General features: G+C 42.1%; 1 protein-coding gene across 1 annotated transcript; it reads left to right on the forward strand.

The window, feature by feature from the left end:
• Positions 1-632: 632 nt before the first annotated feature.
• On the forward strand, positions 633-15,129 carry oprd1a (opioid receptor, delta 1a). Its single transcript, XM_041955262.1, has 3 exons — positions 633-883; positions 13,384-13,739; positions 14,600-15,129. Exons 1-3 carry the CDS (start codon positions 633-635, stop codon positions 15,127-15,129), a joined length of 1,137 nt encoding a protein of 378 aa, XP_041811196.1.
• The last annotated feature ends 4,648 nt before the right edge of the window (positions 15,130-19,777 follow it).

Here is a 19,777-nt window from a genome sequence, read left to right on the forward strand (position 1 = left end):
ATATAATATTCAATTGCTCCTCTATTCTACCAATAGATTGCCTTTAAATCACACATTGGATCTTTAAAATGTTCACTACACCTGGTCTCAGCTACACCTGGACGCCAAATGATTGAAAACAAGCATAAACGTATTCCTGGCCTACATGCTTATGATCGGATGTGATTTGTTCGATTTGATCTCTCAAACGCAACAATTTATTTATTTCATCTCTCAGTTTTAAAGACAAACATCACAAGATCAACTCAGGACTGTCTGAGTGTAACCTCAGGTATGGCGCACCCATCACCTTGCCGTCGCCTTTTGACGCTGGTGATGCGCAGCACTGACGTCGACGCGCCTCGGCTGTGAGGTGGGGGATCCTGGAGAGTATAAGAGGTGTACAAACAGCCAGAGCGCACAGACACAGCTGACCGCAGCCAAGGGGCCACCTTCTCCTCTTCTGTCTGTCCTCAGCTCCTTCGCGCAGAGGCTCTCTGCTTCCACACATTTTATTTTTGGTCAACTCTTTCACTCCCTTCACTTCTTGCTTTTAGGCGCAGCCGCTCTCCTCCTCCAGAGCAATTAAGTTCCTTCCAGTAATTGCGCGGGCAAGTTTTCAGCACCACGGCCAGAGTGCACGGCGCCGCAGCATGGAACCGTACACGCTCCCTGGAGCCCAGCTCTCCCTGTCCGACCTCTACTCCGTCATCCCCTTCAATGTCACCTTCCCGGACGAGGATCGCGGCTCGATGGGCGACAGGCTGCAAAACTACACGGAGCAGGAGCGTCCGGTGCGGAGTGCCGCGGGTATAATCATCGCCATCTCCATCACGGCTCTCTACTCCGTCATTTGCGTGGTGGGACTTCTGGGCAACATCCTCGTAATGTACGGAGTGGTCAGGTAAACACTGTTGTTGTGCTTTTTTTTTCTTTTAATCACAGTCTTACTGAGAGTGTCACTTGCTTTAAATGACTATGGATAAGAGCAGCAGAGCCCAAACTGAATGCTGAATTCACCCACATGCGCACACTGTGGTGTCACTGTGCGCTTTTAATGCCGCCTGGCTTGCATTTGAAATCGAGTACTGAGTGAGTTTCAGTGATGAGCTCACAAACGTGACGCATTTTGTTGCATTTTGACACAAAAGTCTAAAGTTCATTTTGTTTCAGCTTGCTTTTGGCTTTCCTGAAAGCACTGAACACACTCTCAAAACAATTACTTCAATTTAAAAGGTTTGTTGGCATGAAAAAGTGGGATTTTCTGCATTCCCCTTTCTCTGTGAATGTGCAAGTTTTCTGCCAAAGGGGGTTGAGACCAGTGGAGCCCCACGTCTCAGACAGTTTCTCAACTCAGACTGACTGGGCTGCACCTCAGGCACAGAGGGCTGCTCAAACAGTGAGTCCCCATTAGCTCACACAGATCTGTGGACCGTCAGCCACACACCCGTTAAAAGAAGAGGGAGAGAAAATCCCGCAGTTAAATATTCAGCTATTCAGTCTTTGAATTAAAGCACATGTTCTGTGTTTGCCTTCTTATTGGCTCATAAACAGGAATGATGATGCCATTTTTAATTCTAGCTTCATGGTAAGTAGTTTCAAATGTTTATATGCTGCAAACCGAGGTATTTCTTTTACAACTTATGTCTCTTGCAGCAGCTCGGCTTGTCCTCGCTCATCAAATTAGTTGCCTTCTAATCTCCGTACGTGTTCCCCCAACATCACCTGAAGCATTAATTACTCCAGCTGCGCCGGTGCATTAAACAAGCAGGCAGAATTAATTTAAAATGGCACATTTTCAGCACAGCCAGCCAGGTGGAGGCAAAGTGTGCAAGGTGGTCATTTTTCAGCCTGCAAACAAGACGAATAAATGTAAATGTACACAGTACGATGGACTTAAAGGCAGTCTACATTGTTGTTGGTATTATTTTAGAGAGAAGCAGGAGGACTGACAGAAGAATGAAATGGATTGTTAAATATTGGAAAAGCCATAAGCAAGCCTTTTTTATGCAAGTGGCAATCTTTGGAAATTTAGCCAAGAAAAATTCATAAACATTTATCACCCTGCCCATTATTTCCATTGTTATTTCAAAGTGAGAATAATGAGCAAAACAAGGCACATGAGGCAAAAAAGAAGTGAGGGAGGAAACAGGCGATGGATGAGAGCTTGGAAAAAGCAGTGAATGAAACTGTGCACAGCGAGTCAGCTGCCGTTTGTGTTTGTGTGAGTGAGAGGAATCATCACTGATGCCAGACTCCCCTAGAGACGCTGGCAGAGGGAAGCTGAGCACATTAACCAGCCCCGTCAGAATATCTAATCTCCTGTGGAACATCTGCAACCTCTGCGGGGAGCGAACTCAGAGAAGACACACAAAGTTAGACACAGATGTGATGTAGTAAATAAAAAAAGAAACGCTGGGTAAACACTGACCTCCATGTGGGATTCATTCATCCTCCTTTAGTGTTTAAAGCGGTTGGATGCATACTATGGATTTATCAGCCTAACAATTTTATTCTGCACTTCCATCATAGAGGCAGTAAATGATGACGTGTGTGGCAGAGAGACAAGCACACACACACTGGAAGTTTCTACCTTTAAATCAGTCCTGGGTGATCTGGCGACCCCTGTGGTTACATGTGGTAACAGCAAGTGGGTTTTAATAATTCAGGTTCCAGACTTTGAGGGGGCACGTTTGACAAAATGTGATTCAGGTGTTAGAGCAGAACAAGGACAGTAATAAGTACTGATAAGTAAAGAATACCGTCAATGAATACTACCAATAAAATAAATAATTAGAAGTTTATTTTATATACTTCTAATGATTACAGGCAATGTCCACTTAGTACCTTTTTGGGGGGGCTTTTAATCACACCACATGGTCTTCCTGAACAGACCTATAATCATGTTTTTTATAATGTTCACAAAGTTCCACATATAGGCCACTGAGTTATCTGCATGGTAAATGAGCAAACTCCATCTGCTTGGGAAAGGTAGTCATTAAATCATTAAGGCAGTCAGTGTATTTTAGAGCTAATGTTGTTGTCTTACCAAACTTCCCAAAACAACACTGATGTTTGGAACAACAGATCCTGTCAGCCATGAGGGATGAATTCAGGCCGCACAGGTTTGCATTACAGTCCAGTTTCTTGCTCATAATGGCTCATCAGCCACTGGTGGCGACGAGCAGGCTGCTCTGTTAGAAATGCAACACAGGCAGAGCAACTCGTTTATCAGTTCACTCTGTTGCAAAAAGAAGATGAAGAGTGTCAACAATGTCTGAAAGGGAAGTAATTGGCAGACATAGTGATAATCAATTATTGAAATTCATTCATTTTTTAAAGGAAAAATTTCAGATGTTTCTTTGTTTCAGCATCTAAATTGCTTTCTTGTCTCATGCAGTACTAAACTGCTCAGCTTTGATTTGGACTGTTGGTGGAACAAAAGCTATTTAAACACAAATGATACACATTTTTCACTATTCACCGACATCTCATGCAGCAACAATTCAATGAGGCGAGAACATAAGCAGCAGAATTACAGATAATGAATTGTTCTTTGCAGCCCTAGTTTGATACAATGATAATCTTAAAGATTATAACCAGTGATGAAAATTACAGTTATTTCTATTTTGCGTGATCTATCAACCATGTTTGCAGTGAATCATCTCTAAAATGTCAGACGTAGTGGAACATGGCCCAAAAACATGTGAAGATATTTAATTTAGAATGATATCAAAAAGAGAACAACAACAACAACAAATAATCACATTCGAGAAGCTCGAACCAGCAGCATATTTTTCTTGATACGTAGATAAAAGATTAGTGGGTTGCCAAAATGTCATTTGATCTTGACTGATTGTTTCAACGATAATTTAAATTTTGACTGAAGAAACCAAAACCCCATTTGAAACATCGCTCTTTGATTTTTTTTCTTCTTTTATCCCCCCCGCCTGATGCATCAGGCTGCTCATAAATTTGGCAAAAGTCATAAATTTTACATTTTCCCTCCGCTGAGATTTCTGGATAGAGACACTCAGATGCACACAAAGCCCATTTACAGAAGAGTCTGCATGGATGCGCACATCAGTGGGACGTGGGCATTGGGCTGCTTTGAGAATCCCCAGTCTGATTGCTGATGGAGAGGCTGACACTGACACCTCTGGAGATGGGCCATGAAGGATAGGTCAGCAGCACCAGGCTCCCCTTATCTCCCAGCTACCCTCTCCTCTACTTTGGCGCCTCTCGCTGCTGCCACACCTGTTAGATAAGAACAGGCTCAGTGCTCATGCAATTTATTATCAAGTGGCGTCCATTTGAAATCAGTTTGCTGCAGCAAGCCGAAGGCTGGATTACTTTGTGCGAAAGTGGAATCTTAACTGAGCAGCTTCTCGTGGATTATTGTCCCAGTTAAACTAAGAAAGCAGATCTTGGACAGCATTCTCATTTATTCTCATCTATACATAGTACATTTATACTCTGATATGTGTTGGTAAAAGGCCAAGGCAAAAGATAAAGCAACGGCATGAGTCAGTACAGCTTCAGGAAGAGGACTGGGAGTGGAAATTTGGCTGATAATGTCAAAGCCCGTTGCCAGTAGCAGCATGGCTGCATGTGTGTGTTTGTTTGTGTGTGTGTGTGTGTGTGTGTGTGTGTGTAGATGCGTATGACTCGTGTTGTGGGGACATAAATCTGTTTACACACTCACACTGTGAGGATTCACCTTATTTTTGTGGACAACACATAAGCTCTGATAACATAAATCATTAAATTTTAGGGTGAAGACTTGGGTTGTGGTTCAAGTAGCGGAAGTCTCCAGAAAATCAGTGTAAATCTATGTAATCCCAAACAGCGATCGACACATGACTCTCTCTGTGTGTGTGTGTGTGTGTGTGTGTGTGTGTGTGTGTGTGTGTGTGTCAGTCTGTTTATTTCCCACAGTCAACATGGCCACTGTGTCTCACCACGAACACTTTATATCAGACTGTGTGTGTTTGGCCTTCGGTGCTGGAAACGCAGAGTCGAGCCTGACTCGTGTATTAGCAAAGAAAGGATTGATATGCGTAGATGTGGACACACCAGCCTGTGTCACCGCAGCTAGAGATAAAGGATTAAGACCGGCTGAAATGCAAATGCTAATTCTCTGTAGCTGAATGTGGATCTGTATGGAGCTTGAAACCGACAAAATTTTAAGAATAACTAAATGAAAAATATCATTATTTGTTGAAATAATTAAAATGTAGTATATAAAGAGGCATCAAGCTTATATTTTTCCCTTAACCTTGACATTTATCTTTTGTTCATTTTATTTTTCAGCTTCTTGACTCTCCTGATTTCTGTTTTGGTCCAAAAACCAAAAACTGTAACGTGAAACCGCTCTGTGCCTTTTTTTTTTTTTTATCGGGAAAGCAGGGGTGCCCAACTAGGCGGAAGCGCTAACTAACTCTTTGAACTTTGACCTTGGCTTCTGCTTATCTTTCCAAGCACAAGCAGTGAGACAACAGCTGTATGTGAGCCAGAGGCAGCACATGCCAGCGGGGTAATAACACAACAATAACACAACATTAAAAGCAGCATTCAGATGGGGCTCCCAGGTTTGTGAGTAGGCGTATAGTTAACAGACTGAAAGTGCTAAAGTTAGCACCCTTTTTGATGATGTATACCTCTGTAGGTGGCTGCATTATGCTCTGCACCCAACCTCGTGTTGACAAAGAGCAAATTTCTTATCATCCGTAGGAAGCTTTAAGCTCAGCGGTGCTTCGTGTCATGACTCCAATGCTGAGAACCACTTTGAAGAAGAGGCACTTGGGAAGATACTTTACACTGCGGGATATTTTGGATGATCTGTGCCCGACCGAAGGGGAGCCAGTGTATTTCACCGATGCCTCAAACAAGGGAAACAGAAAAATGTTTCCAGTGTGCGCTAGATATTTACTCTGTGTGATGTGTAGTGTAAGCTACTTGACTTTAGGAGGACAGTGATGAAACTGCAAATGGCATACATCGAGCTCTGATGAAATGTCTGGAAAAGCATCACACCCAATGCGGTAGATAATACCAGTGTCAACTTTGGGAAACAGCTCATTAGTCCTGCAAGCACGCCTGCGGTCAGCTGTCAATGGATATGGATTCAATTGTTTTAAAGATCTATAGCCACAGCTCAGTATCTGCTTCCTGAAGTGAGGAGCTATGTGCATTTTTTTTGCCTTTACTGACATTGAGTGATGTGAAATTCTGTGCTTGCACACCATGGCTGTTTCTTCATCCAGCTGTCCATCATCTCCTGCAAAGCCGGCCAGCGGAGATTTATCTGTGCTTTTTCCACAACGTGTGCCGTGTTTTTCGACCAGCTCATAAAAAACTGCAGCAAACAAGGCTCTGCATCACGGATGTGAAGTCCGAACGATGAAATGACCGAGCAGCCTGTGGGCACAAAGGTCCAAGCAGCAATAGGACCAGTGAAACCAATCTGCCTCCACAAGGGGCCCTCCTTTTCTGTCCTGGAGCAGGCGGATGCTGCACTCAAAGTGACAGACAGTCAGTATGGACCAGCTCTATTAGAGTTTTGTAGACAGCTAGACAGGATATCACAAAATCCACCCGTAAGAGGTGGGGTGCAATTTTCCAAAATACACTTTTAAGATTGTCTCATCGTCCGCAGTGTGGCAGGCTCAAATGCCTTTGTAGAGAGGATTGTCTCTCTGACGATCATTATCAGACTCAAGCGCCGATCAAAGACGAATTTCAAAATATGTGTGATGTCTGTATCTGTAAGGACCTCTCTCTAGCTGTGCAAGAGGACAAACGCCTACTTGAGTCATTCTGGAGCAGCAAAAGATATTCAATAATAAAGTAGACCTGGTGACTCATGCCCCTTTTTTCCTCTTGCATTTGAAATCAGAGTTTGTTGTTTCGTATGTTATTTTTTTGCTTTAAAGGTTCAAATTGCAATTTCTTTGATAATTTATTTTGAGGTTTATTCAGATAAGATGACATAATGGCACACCTGCCTTTCTAGTTGAAGGAGAATATGAATACAGAGTGTATATTCAGGGTGCACCTTCTGTGAATCTCTGCTAAACGGCAGCATACAGAGGCTGTTAATCCTACAGGTTCATCACCTGTAGGATTAACATAAAGGTGGCCACTTTCATGTTTTCAGGTTATCCGTCTGGTCCACCCTTATTTAATAGTATGGTAATTAGCACTTTCTGGCTGTATACATCCACTATGTAAATCCCATCTAACCAGCCAGGGTTATCATGGCACTTTATACTTATTGTATAGGCTAATTGTCTTTCTTAAATAGATTATTATAAGTTGATTATTATTCTGTTATATCATTGCAAAAGAACATCACTGAACTCCAAATAATTGCTGTTACAATATCCTTAACATTTGAATATAAATTAGATTTCTGAGTGTTAAACAAATGAAATGTAGCCTTTACACTTTCATTTGGTTCTTGTTATTGCAATGCCAAATCCAACGGCTAGAAATGTGACACTCAGACTTTAATGAGGTCTCATCTGGTTATTAATCACAAACAGCAGCCAATCAGAAATGCCAGACAAGAAGAATTCTTATTAGTTGTTCTAATGGAAAACAAGCAACATACCAATTGAAAGTCTGCTGCTACTGAAAGAAAAGCAGAATGACAGGCTATCCTATATTATTGGCATATTTATCTTAACTAAGGAAACAAGCTAAATTGCTTTGAAAGTTAGTGTTAGCCCTGCTTGGTGATTTGCTGCCAGTTTCTTCGCTGTTCCAGAGAAGTTAGTTTCAGCTTTGGTGCGTCTGAGGCCATCAAGTCCAAGCGATTTCGGTAAATTGCCTGCATGTGGAAGACCTGGCTGAATCCCTGCTCCACTGAGTATGTTGTTGAGAAAGCAAGAGGCAGCCTGGTCTTCTCCCAGACTGCCAGGAAATGCTGGCCAATTTTGCCCACATGCTGCTCCCGCTAGAGCAGGCATGTCAAACTCATTCCATAAAGGGCCGTGTGGCTGCAGGTCAACATCATCGGATCACTTAGTTATCAGCTGAAGACTGAGATCAGCTGATTAATTGATCCCAGCCAGGTGTGCTCCTCCTTGGTTGGAACGAAAACCTGCAGCCACACGGCCCTTTATGGAATGAGTTTGACATGCCTGCGCTAGAGGTACATAAAGTAGCCCGGGCTTCGTCATTGCTCTGGATGTAACCAAGGTGCTCCTGCATAGCGGGATTGCATTAGCTCACGTCCACTTGAAAGGGCTGTATTGCCTAGACAAGAACAGTGAGATTCAGGGGGTCCCTGAAGCGGATCTCCATGTCGGCCTTAACCATTGTCAAGTGGTCAGTGTGAATGAGGAGGCAGTCATCAGACTATCATCATCATACAATGCACAGTGTTGCTTTTGGCGTTAAATATGGCAGACTTAATTTAGCAGATTTTTGAATGGAGTTTGGTCCGACACTGCTTTGTGCTGTTCCAGGCAAATTAGACCTAGTAAATGCCCCATGTTTTAGGATTTCACCTTTGTATTAGATGTATCTGAGATATTGAATGATGACATAAGTTATCTGACTTGATGGAACCTCAAGCTGAACTCAGCTGGACTCAAGTTGAGTCGGGTGGCAGGTGTCTGGTGTTAGGATTGCGTTATAGTGTGTGTCTGGATGCCAGAGTCTAAGCTCCTTTCATGGAAAGTCCAACAGCTGAATATCCCTCTTGTACAAATTGTACAAATTCTTATTTTCCTCTACACAGACTACATTGTTTTGAAGGTAGATTCAACTAGTCAACCTGTATCATTGCAAATCTTTAGTTTAATCTCAAACGCCCCCCCCCCCAGACAGCCTAAATCCTAGCCGCCAGTCTGTGGCTAAAATAAATTGTTTTTCATTTCATTAAAACTTTTTTCTTAACTCCTCAGCTTTCCTTTTTTTTAGGTTTTCATTCACTCATATATCTTTAATCCATTTAACACAACATGTTCCATTTTCCTCAGGTCATGGATGGTCAGCATTTGCCACAGTCAGCGGCAGCTCTACATCGGCTTTTTCCTGCATGTGCGACTTTCTTCTGATGTGGCTTCAGAAGGCGTGTGTGAGGAGGAAGGGGGTTGGCTAGCCATAACAGCCTCGTAGCAGGGCATCCACGCTGTAAGGAAAAAAAAAAAAAAAAAAGCAGTGGGTGATTAAACAGAGCGCAACTGTGCCAAAGAAAAACATGTTTCCATGTTACATGAAAAAGGCGAAAAAGATTTCTTGGCACGCATATGCCTTTCCAAGCCTACAAAAACGAAGATGCCGTTTAAAAGCTTCCCCCTCTGAAATAAATGCGGAACAACTAAGTAGAACGTAACCTCACCAGCACTCAGTGGATGCACTGACCCGTGCATTAATAACATAAAACAGCCTACCCAGTAGCCACTTCTGCCTAATTTATGATACACTACCAGTTCTTTGATATCCTCATTATACAACCAAGCTCCTTTGTGCCAGTGTGGATGTGACATAATATCTCCGGGGCCAAGAAAGCCACACCAGCCAGTCTCAAATCTCTTTTATTTTACACATGATTTACCGTACTTGTGTATCCAAGCAGGTCCCACAGTAAAAGGCTGCAGACTTACATTATTTTTAACTCCTATTCCACCATTTAATTTCAAATCTCCATGGGCTCATAATATACCCGACAAGAACAGCATCTAAGACAAACCCTTGTTTACTGAAGGGAGGGAGAAAGTGGAGGTTGTGACTCAAAGTGGGCTACACGGTGCTGGGCCTGTCTCGTCGGCTCGGATGAGACAGAAGGGGAAAGCAATTTCTTTGGAATCACGGTTCAATTATGAAAGTGACGATAAGAATAATCCTCTCCCCATGTCAAAAGCCAGGCTTTGGGTGCTGAATCAAAGGCTTCGAACAGATTGAGATGCCGAAGCAAACAGACAGTTCTTTTTGTCAACTGTGCGAGTCTCTAATAGAGGTTTTGTAGTCCCGCTTGATGGCTGTGATCCAAAACTGGTGATTTTCCTTTTCTTATCAATGACTGATGATATTTTACGTCAATGTCTGCGTCTTGTCTGAGGGAGCGGTGGTTTTTATGTGTTTTTCAAGAGTTCAAAGCTTTATATATTAATATTGTGCTTGCTTCACAGAAGGCCCTTACATAACTATCAAAAGCTCACCGCGGTCTTTTTCTGTAAGAGGAACTTAATACAGGCATCGGATTAGGAAGATCAAACATACAGGCGCACAAGCGAATGTTCAACGCCAGCCATCTGCTGCTGACTTCATGGGTTCACTGTTTTCTTTTGTCTAGACTGAAAGATGAACTAAAAATAAGACTGAATTCATTTTGCAGAGTCAAGGCTCCATGGAGGTGTGTTGCAAATTCACACTGAATGGACAAACCTCTGAACTACAAGATGAAGCGATAGACTCTTTGACTTGGCATAACCGTAAAAAACAGCTGTAGCTATTGACATTAAATATGGCTTGAGCCCAGTTTGGATGGGATTAACATTACAGGTAAGAAGTGAAATATCCATTGTGCCCTTCGGTAAATTAACTAAGATTTCCAGACAGCACTTTAACCATCATGAAATTACTGGACATGGTTCGTAAGTGACATAGACATTCAGCGCAACAAAGCCAAAAGAGGAAGCCAAAAACCTCTGCATTGAGGCTTGGAACACTGAAGGTGAACTATAGAGAGAGAGGTAACACTGTTTGAGGTGAATTTGAGCCAAAACACTTTGTCGTTCTTGAGGTCATAACTCAGTCAAGTCTTAACACGCAGACATGAAACACATATTTCAATGTCCATCGCGAGTAGATGTCCAAATCTGCGAGTAACCCAGTGACAGCTGTAGGTACGTCCATCACAAACTGGAACTGCTGGTATTTGATTCGACATAATCTTAATGACACTAATTTGCCAAAATTTAATCAAACATTGGCAAAAAAAAATCAGGGGCTCAGCACAGACTACCAGTAACTTCCCTACCTGTGGCTGACATTGTGACGGCACTTTTCATGAGCTTTACAGGGTCTTGCTCTCCTGATGGCTTCATGTTTTCTGCCGTCATATTGGTTCCCAGATAGCCTTTATGTTGGCCTCCATCAGATTAACAAAAACATTGTGTGAAAAGTGCAAGTAGTCAACCCACTTCCCCTAGAGAAATAAATGCAGTTTAAATGGGGCCTTAATTTCATTTAAGTGTCACAGTAAGTCATGTCATTGATCCAGCAGGGACAATAGCACCTCCCTGTTACTGGCTTCCCTGAATACAATGCAGCCATTAATTATGTAAGTGCACCACACCTTCTCTTTTCCTGCCGTGACATCAAAAGACCACTCCCCATGCTTTAATACAATTTTAGAAATGCTATTTCTTTGTTAGCTCAGTTTAAATTTGTAAATTGGAGCCAGATTTTTCCTCATTTGAGCAGAGAGACACAGACAGTAGTCAGGAGACAGATTGTTGGATTTGACCGTGAATAATGGAGCAACTGATGGGACCCTTCGACAGCAGTCGTTTTAATTATACTGTCTGATTCAGCTGACAGCTTATGTTCACATCAAACTGATTTATTTTATGAGACAAATTCAGTCCCTAATAAATCATCAACGGCCCAACTTCCAAAAGTGTCTTATACACATCATCAATTCCGGTGTTTATGACCTGATTTCTATCTTAGGTATAAATCTTATCTGTGAACTCAACAGCTCACAAACTCTGGAAAGGAAAGCTGGAAAGCTGGAAGGAGCACTCGCACGAGCGTGGCATGAGCTGAGAGTCCGTTTCCCAGAAAGACAACAGCACATCACATTCATGGACTCCAGGAAGAGCAGTTGTCACATTAAAGCCATGAGCTGATAGGTTGTGTTCACTGTGTTTGCAATCATTGGCTCATTAACAAACTGTGAGGCTAGTAACATCCAATCACATTCATGCCAGTGCCGGTTGCTACTGCAGCTCCCTCCGTCACCCCAAACATCCTTATGTGGTGTTTTGTGTTGTTGATGGAACTAAGAATGATGTTCATGTTTGTTTATTAAGGGGGATTAAAAAAACAAAGCTGAAAAGGGATTGTACGCACATCATCCACGTGCAACCCTGATTCAAAAAAAAAAAAAAACGCAACACTGTGTAAAATAAAAGCAGAATGCAATCATCTGAAAGCGTCTGAGCCCATGTAGTAACATCCGTTATCCAATCATGTGCTCACAAAGTGGTGAACCTCGCTCCATCCCTGCTTGTGAATGACTGAGCCCTTTGAGGAGGCATCTTTCATTCATCATTCATATGCACTGTTTCCAAGTGAGCCCATGACAAAAAGGATTACCAAATTATCACATTCTGTTTTATTTATGTTTTACACACCCTCCCAGATTTTGGGGATCAGGGTTTTATCAGCACTAATGATGACTGGTCATTCAAAGAACTCTGGTTTGTGTGCTGGGTTCAGCTAAAAATGGAACATCTTGCTGAAAATATGAAGCCCCCCTCCCCTCACAGCCCTTGGTTATTGTCTATATTGCCTCTGTGAAAAACAACCCGAAGAAAAATCAATAGACACAACCAATAAGTTATCAGGCTTACATACATTGTAATGGAACAGTCAAACAATCCACCTATATAAATGTAATTTTCCATTTTTCTTCTCTATTATGTTATCTACCATCCTTGGTCATTCGATCAACTCTTCATCATTCGAAAATAGAAAATAAAAGCATGCTCAATTCCATAGTATGAACTAAATATTTTCATACAGCATTGTGGCGGGCGGTCCGCTATGCATGTAAATTGGATCGCAATTATTTGAAAATCCTGTCATCTCATATAAAACTAAATAAGATAAGATTTATACACCGTATGAATACATCTTGCCAGGTTGCTGACAAGAGAAGAAGAATTCTGACCCCAATAAGCTGATATTGTAGCAAATAAAACAAGTTCAGTGCTCATGACCATTATTTTTTCATATGCTTAACAAAAATATCTTCATCTCACATACAGAAGAGCTCATGCTCCCATGCTAACAGCACAGTCCAGCACATACAATATATATGAACCTCAATTCAGCAGCAGTAGTTTTTCTTTTTTGCAACTCTCTGGTGCTTTCTGTGCAAGTGGGCTACTTGATCAGAGGCCAACAAGCCAACTGTAGCCATTATCTCAAATCACTAATTTAGAAAAAAAAACTAAGCTGCAGTGAGACGGTCACAGCTCTACACTGCAAATCTATAGCATGAGGGAATTAACTCTTCATCCCAGCCATAAAAACATGCAGCACAGTGAAAATCACTTTCAAATCCCCATATCCCATAGCAGAGACTTCCATACCCAGCTGCTCTCATTACCGCTGCTGCTTACTGGCAACACGTTCTCTCTGCTCTGTGATCACAACCAGATACACCAAGATGAAGACAGCCACGAACATCTACATCTTCAACCTGGCGCTTGCCGACGCCTTGGCCACCAGCACGCTGCCCTTCCAGAGCGCCAAATACCTCATGAACACCTGGCCTTTCGGGGAGGTCCTGTGCAAGCTCATTATTGCCATAGACTACTACAACATGTTCACAAGCATCTTCACCCTCACCATGATGAGCGTGGACCGCTACATCGCCGTGTGCCACCCCGTCAGGGCGCTGGAGTTTCGGACACCGGTCAAGGCTAAGTTGATCAACGTGCTCATCTGGGTTGTGTCCTCTGCGATCGGGGTGCCCATTATGATCATGGCTGTGACCAAAGTCTCAGACAATGGTGAGATAGTGGTTTCTTCTGCTGTTTTATATTTCATTATCATTCTTTTAGTATCAGGTTTAGCTGCCCTACAGATTGGATGAGCCTTACAGATTCAGCTCCGGAACTGAATCTTTGTCCTGGGTCTTCAACATGCCTTGAGCTGCATAATTAGCATTTAATAGGCCAAGCTTCTGATCCCTACGGTCTTCATCAGAGCTTATATGTCACACAAAGAGAAAGCAAGAATAACGCTTATTATGAATCCAGTCCCACCCATGACCATGAATGATCCATTTTGGATACTCAGAGTGAGTGAAAAAGCCTTTGAAACATTAGGCCACTGGATCTGAGCCTCCACTGAAACCTGAGGATAATACTTGATTTTCATTAGTAGTTTTTAGGGGATCTGTATTACTCATCCAGACTCACAAAATCTCCCAGATGTCTTTTTTTGTGTGTCTGTGTAAGTTTTAAGGCATTTTAATTGATTAGCCTAGATTACTCATTACTGCCATTGGGATTGGTGGGCCCTTTATGTAGCTAAGTAATCGTAGTTCACACAGATGGACTCAAACACTAGAGGCGCGACAGGCTGCCATTCCTTGTGAGTGACACCACTACATAATTTGCCCAATATCGAAGGTTCTGCATTTATGCTGCGTGTGGAGTGCTTGTCGGATGGTCGAACAGGTGCTTTTTCAGATAGCCTTTGAGTGTGGCCGTGGGCAGATGGCATGTCGTATGAACGAGTTCTTATGGCAAGAGAGTACAGATGTTTCTCTGTAGCTTTGTTTTTTTAAAGCCACAAACCAGTATCATAATAGTAACATAACCCTACATTAACAAGTTCTTTCTTATCCCACCGGCACTCTTTTCAGGTAAAACCATGTGCATGCTGAAGTTCCCTGATCCTGACTGGTACTGGGACACAGTGACAAAGATCTGCGTCTTCATCTTTGCGTTTGTGGTTCCTGTGATGGTCATCACCATATGTTACGGCCTAATGATCCTGCGTCTGAGAAGCGTTCGTCTGCTCTCGGGATCCAAGGAGAAAGACCGCAACATGCGCCGCATCACCCGCATGGTGCTGGTGGTGGTGGCGGCCTTCATCATCTGCTGGACCCCCATCCACATTTTCATCATCGTGAAGACCATGGTGGAGATCGACAGCAGGAACCCTTTTGTGATAGCCAGCTGGCACCTGTGCATCGCCTTGGGCTACACCAACAGCAGCCTCAACCCTGTCCTCTACGCATTTTTGGATGAAAATTTTAAGCGGTGCTTCAGGGATTTCTGCCTTCCCTGTCGGACCCACGTGGAGCAGAACACACTGACCAGAGGCCGCAACACCACCCGGGAACCAATATCCATCTGCGCTCCAACAGAAGCGGGGAAGAAGCCAGCATGACTAGGCATGGACTGGGTCCCCCACAGCTCTCGCTCAAGGAGGATCCAGCAGGATTTGCAATCAGAGGTCACCCAGATTTCCACAACAGAGTTCTGAGAGATATTTATGAGGAAAAAGCTAGTCTCAAAGAACTGAGTCATATTGCTTATTCTCTTCAATTTGGCTGACATACTAGACATTCAAAGGCATAGCTGAGAAGCTAAAGAACGTAATGAAGATAAGTTCACTCGTTTCTGTTAAATGATAAATGAAAAGAAAAGTGAATGATAAATTCTGACAACAAAGTGGAATCTTTCTCACAAGAAATATTTCACATTACAAAAACCAGGACAGTAGATGGATGGTAGCCCAAAGAGTGTATCCAAATGTTAAAGCAAGATTATGAAACTGAAAATCCCCATCTTATCATTCCTCTGACCAAAGGACCAGAGTACAAGACTACAGGACTTTTGAATGATGCAAAAAGGACAAAGAAACACCTACAGGTTTCTCCTTTGTCAAGCAAAGGATGCATCATCAAGACGCCACCCTTCAGAGTGCACTGTGATGAAATAGATTGACTGTCAGGGTGAAGAAGTGCTACAAATAACAGAAGTGTCAATCAATAAGCTTTCAATTCAAGCTTTGTCATTTCCTCTGAGGAATAATTTTCCTGCACATTCAAAGAGACAAATGAGATTTTGGTGATAAAGGATTGTTTTAACGGAGAAAAAACACCATCAGAGAGAAAACATTTTGAGCTTTGTCTTTAATATTAACACAAAACTCATGAGCCTTACAGAGCAAGTGATACCCACCAACAGCTGGATGATGAACTACTGCAGAGTTTATTGTACAACATGGTCGACCACCCTCTACATGAAGCAGAGAGAAATCTTCTTTTTTTCTACAGCAAAAAGAGACATTTTTTCCCTTTACACTCCACCATTAATAACTGTGCTGAAAGAGAAATTCACTGTTTCACGGATTTGAAAATGTCTGTGACAAAGTCATAGTCAAGCTTAGCATGTGGAGCTTTGTGCTCGGATGGAAAAATCCAGAATAGAATCAAACCACTGTAGCCTGAATTTCTATGGACTTTTTTTCTGATGGCCGACTTGACTTTCATGGCCGGCGTCGAGCCTGCATCGAGACTCTGAGCAGAATCACTAAAGAAATCTGCCACTGGAGAACACTCACCTTACAGGTGCATTGTCTAAATCAAATATAAAGTCAAGGAAAAGCCTGAAATTCAGAGGGAGAGCAGCTTCATCACCATGTAGAAAGAGATGCCCGTCTCGATGTCGACCAACAAACTGCGTCAAGGAGATTATTGATCTGCATTTTAAATGAGCAAAAGGCCTGCCGTCTGTCATGATGAATATCTGGAGCCCATTTAAGACATACTGAATGGCACAAACCAGAGCGTTAATTTATTCTGGGTCATTTATTTACTCCAACAGCTCGTGACATCAATCAGTTCAGAGACATCAATCAATGGATGTCATTAAGTTAATGACCATATCAACTTTGCATACCGGATGAGGCATGTCAGAGGTAATAATGGAGAGTTTATGGGAATTTGTTGTCATGTGGAGATATTTTGAAGGCTAAATATGAGTTGACATGTAAACATGTTAAATTATGCCATAGATTTGATTACTGCTGAGATGTTAAATTAGCATTATGACACATGTGGTAAACATGTGACAGAACACATCCAAACTGAATATAAATCAAAGAAGATGAGGGTCGAAGGCAAGATGGTGCCGTATGTTGTGCGGACTGCAAAGCCCCTTGAGGCTAATTCGTGATTTTGGGTTATACTTATATAAATAACATAGACTTGACTTGAAAAACGAAAGTAAAACAAGTCAATGAATGTGACTTTGTAGATAATAAAAAGCTTTTGCATTTTAAGAAATTTGGATTCAGCCACAGGTGAAATGACGTTGGTGTGCCTGTGATTCTGTGCGCTTTGTTTACACTTTTTGGATCGTCATATGTCAGAACAATGCTTTTGGCTCAAAGGAAAAAAAAAACTGTGAAAAAAAAAACAGAAAAAAAGCAGAAAAAAGGAAAGACAACAATTTAATGCTTAAATGCCTTTCTGCTCTGTTTCCAGACTCAGCAATTTGCTCTTGGGTTTACTGCAGTAACCCACAGAGACGGAGACGACAAATACTGATTACTCTGTGTGCAGCAGAAGATTTTTGCAGTGTGATACATTCCTGTGTGTTTTCTTTCAAAGGCAGTGGTGATTTAAAGTGTACTGTATATACCTGCTCTCTGCTTAGCTTCGGTCAAGTGCCGCATCTCTCAGGTGTGCAGGTTATCTCTCGGCTACCATTGCTTTTGCAAATTCAAGCTATATAAGCGCAGAATAGCAGTGTGCATTATATTTTGACAAATCAAACAAACGCTGATTACTTCAATTGAATTGATTTTAAAAGGATGAAAGAAATGATTAAAGAAACTAAACAAACCAAGCACATTCAGAGTCAGAGTTGAAGTGTGTGGGTGTGTGTGCATGATTTTCATTTTATTAACACACGCATCCTTGTATTATTTTGTTTTTTAAGCAGAATTACTCTCATTGGTGGTCCTTGGCCATTCTTTTTCAAATGGTTTCAGTTCTTGGTTAACATATTGCCATTGTCGTAATTTTCTCTTCATGGTCGAGTCTAAAAGAAGCAATCTGTAATATGTCACCACCTCGTTGAACAAAGTCACAATGACAAAGTATCGGAGGTGTCCAAGTGTTTCCGATCAATGCTGATCATCCAGTGTTGCCCTAATGGCACCAGAGGCTACAAGCGTTACAAACAAGCAGTGCGGTCCACACCTCAGGGTATTTTAATACTAAACCTTCCTTCCTAGAGCCCCATGGACCCCCGTGCCCTCTGGCCCTCACTCTCATTAAATATGGAAGAACCGAGGGAGTGAAGTTTCCTCATTACCATAACCATAATTAGGAACAGTTTATGATGAATTTTATTTATTTTCCAACAATATCCACTTTTATATCCCCTAGCAACCGGGGCATGTTTTTTTTTTTTTTTTTTAATGGTTATGTTTAGGCACTCACAGTCCTAACGATTAGCTGTCATGCCAGAGAGAAAGTCGTTTTTTATCCAAAGAGCTCCAGGAAGCTTTCTCCTTCATAAAGTACTCGCCACCGAAAACGCTGCGTTCATGGCCGCGGTGTTGAACGGCGCGTTGGCGTGCTAGCACTGCAATAACTGTCCTCCATCCTAATGAACCGCTAGTGCAGGCATTTGGGCTTACATGAGCGCATGCATGAACGTGTCCTACGTTCCTGGTTTCTGGTTTGAGGGCTTGATTTTAAAATGTAACGGCTAGTCACAGATTTTGTTTGTTAATATTGTTATTAACTCTGACATTAAATGTCAGTGCGATTTCTGGCAGTATCAAACCACGGTGTTACACGGTATGGCAGTCATTCATTCAGTCCTGGTTTGTTGGTTCAATCCATTAATTGTACTTTATTCGGTTCAAACACACTGTGTGAAACAGTTTATAAGGTGTCTGGAACATACAGGAACAGTAGGAGAACCTGGTATGTGAGGTGAGCCAGCAGAGAACGTATGCACACAGAATATATGCTAAACAGAGTTCCTATTGATCGTCAATCCGTCTTATTGAAGATTTCATTTTGCTGAGTGCACCTTCCCTCTTCCCTCGCTCCACTCCTGTATTCTTCTTTTTGTACCTTTGTAATTTACATTGTTGTTGTAGCTATTTTGTCATTTCTCTGATATATCTTTGATATAAAACTGCTGTAAATGGAATACTGAAAAGCCTGTGCGAATATAAATAACTGTACATGTATGTAAGATGCTAATTTGTTGTAAAACCCATGACAGTGTTTAAGGTAGTTTTGCTGATCTTAACACTAATCCAGCTATTTTGCAGCGTTATTACTTCTTAGCTTCTTCTGGTGCATCTGTTGTTTAAAACATTTCTAATGCAACAGCTGTGTTTCAAGCTTTACTGAAACTGTTGGCGAAAGTAATGAAAATAAAATAAAGCTGAAAGAAAACTGCATGATTCTGAAAAGCCTCTGTTTTGGTTTCCTGGAAACACTGGGTAATGGGATAGCAAAGCATTTTCTTGAACATCATTGTGCACATAATGGAATAATCCATCTTGCACGACCGTGATTCAATTAGAAAAGTGGAGTGTGCTTCAAAATCGTCATGACATTGGACTGCAAAGTGCATTACCAGAGCTCAGATAAAGCCACAAGAGATGGCCCAAGGCTGCTCTGAGTCCGAGCGTATGCTATCCACCGCTATCAGAAAATTAAACATCCAAGTCTGCATCTCCTCTGCAAATTTAGACCAGCATCTTTCAGTCACCATGGAGACCAACAGCACCACATCCACAGAGTGCTTCAGTGAAGGAGCTGAAGAGTTTAAGTTTAATCACGGGTTTCCTTCACTGGCAGCCACTTATCAATTACCCCTATTGCTCCATCCACAACAAGAGAGAATTGCTCCCTGCTGATGAACCAATGGCTGGCCACTTTAACAACTGAGGGGAAGGCTCATATCCCTGATGTGATATTCACAGTAGCTCAATATAAGTATTCGAAGATGAGGCTGCTGTTGCTATGCTGCTGTCATAATAAATCCCAAGATCTGGA

This window comes from Chelmon rostratus, chromosome 16, assembly GCF_017976325.1.
Source record: "Chelmon rostratus isolate fCheRos1 chromosome 16, fCheRos1.pri, whole genome shotgun sequence".
Taxonomy (NCBI): Eukaryota; Metazoa; Chordata; class Actinopteri; order Chaetodontiformes; family Chaetodontidae; genus Chelmon; species Chelmon rostratus.

Excerpts from the sequence above, each read along its gene's own strand:
- oprd1a (XM_041955262.1), top strand. The coding sequence starts at position 633 with ATGGAACCGTACACGCTCCCTGGAGCCCAGCTCTCCCTGTCCGACCTC. Across the intron at positions 884-13,383 it reads GTAATGTACGGAGTGGTCAG|ATACACCAAGATGAAGACAG; the intron begins GTAAACACTGTT and ends GATCACAACCAG. Across the intron at positions 13,740-14,599 it reads GACCAAAGTCTCAGACAATG|GTAAAACCATGTGCATGCTG; the intron begins GTGAGATAGTGG and ends CACTCTTTTCAG.